The 2,526-nt window shown below is 38.3% G+C and overlaps 1 protein-coding gene and 1 long non-coding RNA gene across 4 annotated transcripts in view; one reads left to right on the top strand and one right to left on the bottom strand.

The window, feature by feature from the left end:
• The window catches only part of LOC106525586 (uncharacterized), a 9,721-nt gene that overhangs the window by 6,687 nt on the left and 508 nt on the right, over window positions 1-2,526 (bottom strand). The window lies entirely within an intron of this gene.
• The window catches only part of nanp (N-acetylneuraminic acid phosphatase), a 1,849-nt gene continuing 1,250 nt past the window's right edge, over window positions 1,928-2,526 (top strand). Inside the window, exon 1 of the mRNA XM_014019877.1 lies at window positions 1,928-2,072. Coding sequence (XP_013875331.1) covers window positions 1,983-2,072 — 90 coding nt within the window. The 5' untranslated portion in view covers window positions 1,928-1,982. The remainder of the gene's footprint in view (window positions 2,073-2,526) is intronic.

Here is a 2,526-nt window from a genome sequence, read left to right as displayed (position 1 = left end):
TACCCATAAAGTACTAGCTAAATGCCCATTAAGTACCAGGTATACCAATAAGTACCATCTACATACCCATTAAGTACCAGGTATACCAATAAGTACCAGCTACATACCCATTAATACCAAGTATACCAGTAAGTACCAGCTACTTACTCAATAAGTACCAGCTACTTAATAAGTACAGCTACATACCCATAAAGTACTAGCTAAATGCCCATTAAGTACCAGGTATACCAATAAGTACCATCTACATACCCATTAAGTACCAGGTATACCAATAAGTACCAGCTACATACCCAATAAGTACCATCTACATACCCATTAAGTACCAGGTATACCAATAAGTACCAGCTACATACCCATTAATACCAAGGATACCAATAAGTACCAGGTATACCAGTAAGTACCAGGTACTGTATACCAGTAAGTATTGTGTCAGTAACCTGTAAGCTGCTACGATGCGCACGTAGTGGATTTTTGATGAAGCGATGACATCATCAGTATGTGTCTGTCAGGATTCATGCCCAGCTGATGGATGGTGTGTGATGGACCTGAGGCCACCCACACAGATCACAAACAGGAATGCAGACGAGGACTTTCAGACTCACGGTTCCTTCAGAACTTTGGACTTTCTGGGAATTCTACTAGTAAAAGGAAGTATTTTTACTCATTTCCCCTGCTCCTCACATGATGGGGATTTCCATCTTTACCCTCACGTTAGCTTTTCATCTATCCAGTGCTTCACTTTTATCAAAACAGGTAATTTAACAATAATAAAAAAGGTTTATCTGCTGCAGTCTGTCATTTTCTATCATTTCGTTTACATGCAGGTAACAGGTGAAGCTTCTCACCTGGGTTATAACCTATCTTTGGTGTTTGCTCCAGTTTTTTCACAGCGGAGCACCTGCACAGAGCTCAGGTCGCCCAGGTCATGTGAGAGAGGCTTGTTGTGAAGTCTGATTGGTTGCAACAGTCCTGCACGGCGTTGCGTGTGAACCTCTGGCCTGCWGCCAGATGGGAGCTTGAGTTAAAGGTTGCATAAGATGTGAGGAATGTTTTTATTTTTGAAAGGCGGCGTGTCACGGAATATGTGTTTAGACTGGCAATCTGCGGGGCGAGGAGTCACGTAGGACGTTTGTTTAGAAAAGTGAGGCTACTGTTTACAGATCAGCTCCATCTTCATCATGTTTCTAAAAATAGTTCAGTTTCTGCTCCACTGACAGAATAAGATAAAATTCTACAAATAATAATAATAATAATAGTAAGTGGAAGAAGAGAGAGAATGGAGTGTTTAAWATAAGGCTAAGACATAATGCTCTGGTGGATTACTCTTAGCTACCACTATTTCAATTTTTAGTACGATATTTGTAAATCCATCTGATTTTAAAGCAGTTTTGTGTTTTCTACATTGAGTGAGCGGTGACAGCCATTTTGACTCATTTCGCCTCCAAACGTTAATCAGTTGTAGATGTCCACCCAGTAATTATTTCCTGAAAGTTTCATTTAAATTTGACTAATGTTTCAGGAAATATTGTGCGAACAGACAAATCAAGTAAACTTCAACATTTTCAACAAAGATCTTGAATAACCTGTTAGCATTTAGAAAATGTGTTGGGAATGACTCTCAGCTACGACCACACCAAATATTAGCTGTWTAAAAGTGACTGACTTACAGTCATGTGTTTTTATGGTCAATTAGCTAGTTAGCTTTGGCAGCCATCTTGAATCAGGCGGCAGCCATCCTAAAACTGTTATTTTTATTTATTTTCTGTTTAAACTATCTTTAATTTTAAAAGTATGCTTGTAAATATAATTATATTACAAATAAACCGCTTTACCTTCATATGGGAGTTGGTTTGTGGCGCCATCTTGAGGATAAAAGCCACAAGCGCGAATTGTCTCCTCAGAACTCAATTTCCCATCATGCCCCTCGCCCGGCAGCYCTTCCGCAGTTCAGATTCTTGCCCCGTGGAAGCTCCGCTTTGGGGATGGACGGCAGAGCGGTGAAAGCTGTTTTCTTTGATTTGGACAACACGCTGATAGAAACGAGTAAAGCTGGAGGAGCCGCGCTTCAGAAGGTGATAAAACCTGAACATTTATGGTTTAATAAACTGTTTAAGTCTTTATTTAGCTGTTTGTGGCAGGTGTTTGGTTCAGAATGCTAATTTAATCGAGCTAACAGTATATGAATAAAATGAATATAATGTATTAATATAAATGATGTAATATGAATGCTAAGTCAAAGTTAATCTAAATAAATATAAACAAATCCTCTGCTGTAAAGCTGCTGATAATCCTCACTTCGCTGATTGGTTAAAGCTTTATGACGCAACCCGGAAGTGATCGTTTGTTTAGCCTGGGAGGGAGCACCTATTTATTTAACACTTATTCATATTTCAGTGTTTACATATCTAATTCTGAAAGTTGAGCGTCATAATATATGCTATAAATAAATGAAAAACAAATATATCTTACATTTTATCTATCTATCTATCTATCTATCTATCTATCTATCTATCTATCTATCTATCT

Source organism: Austrofundulus limnaeus, unplaced genomic scaffold (genome assembly GCF_001266775.1).
Source record: "Austrofundulus limnaeus strain Quisiro unplaced genomic scaffold, Austrofundulus_limnaeus-1.0 Scaffold235, whole genome shotgun sequence".
Classification (NCBI taxonomy): domain Eukaryota; kingdom Metazoa; phylum Chordata; class Actinopteri; order Cyprinodontiformes; family Rivulidae; genus Austrofundulus; species Austrofundulus limnaeus.
Note: the sequence above shows the minus strand (reverse complement) of the source record. Positions and strands in the feature narration are given on the sequence as shown.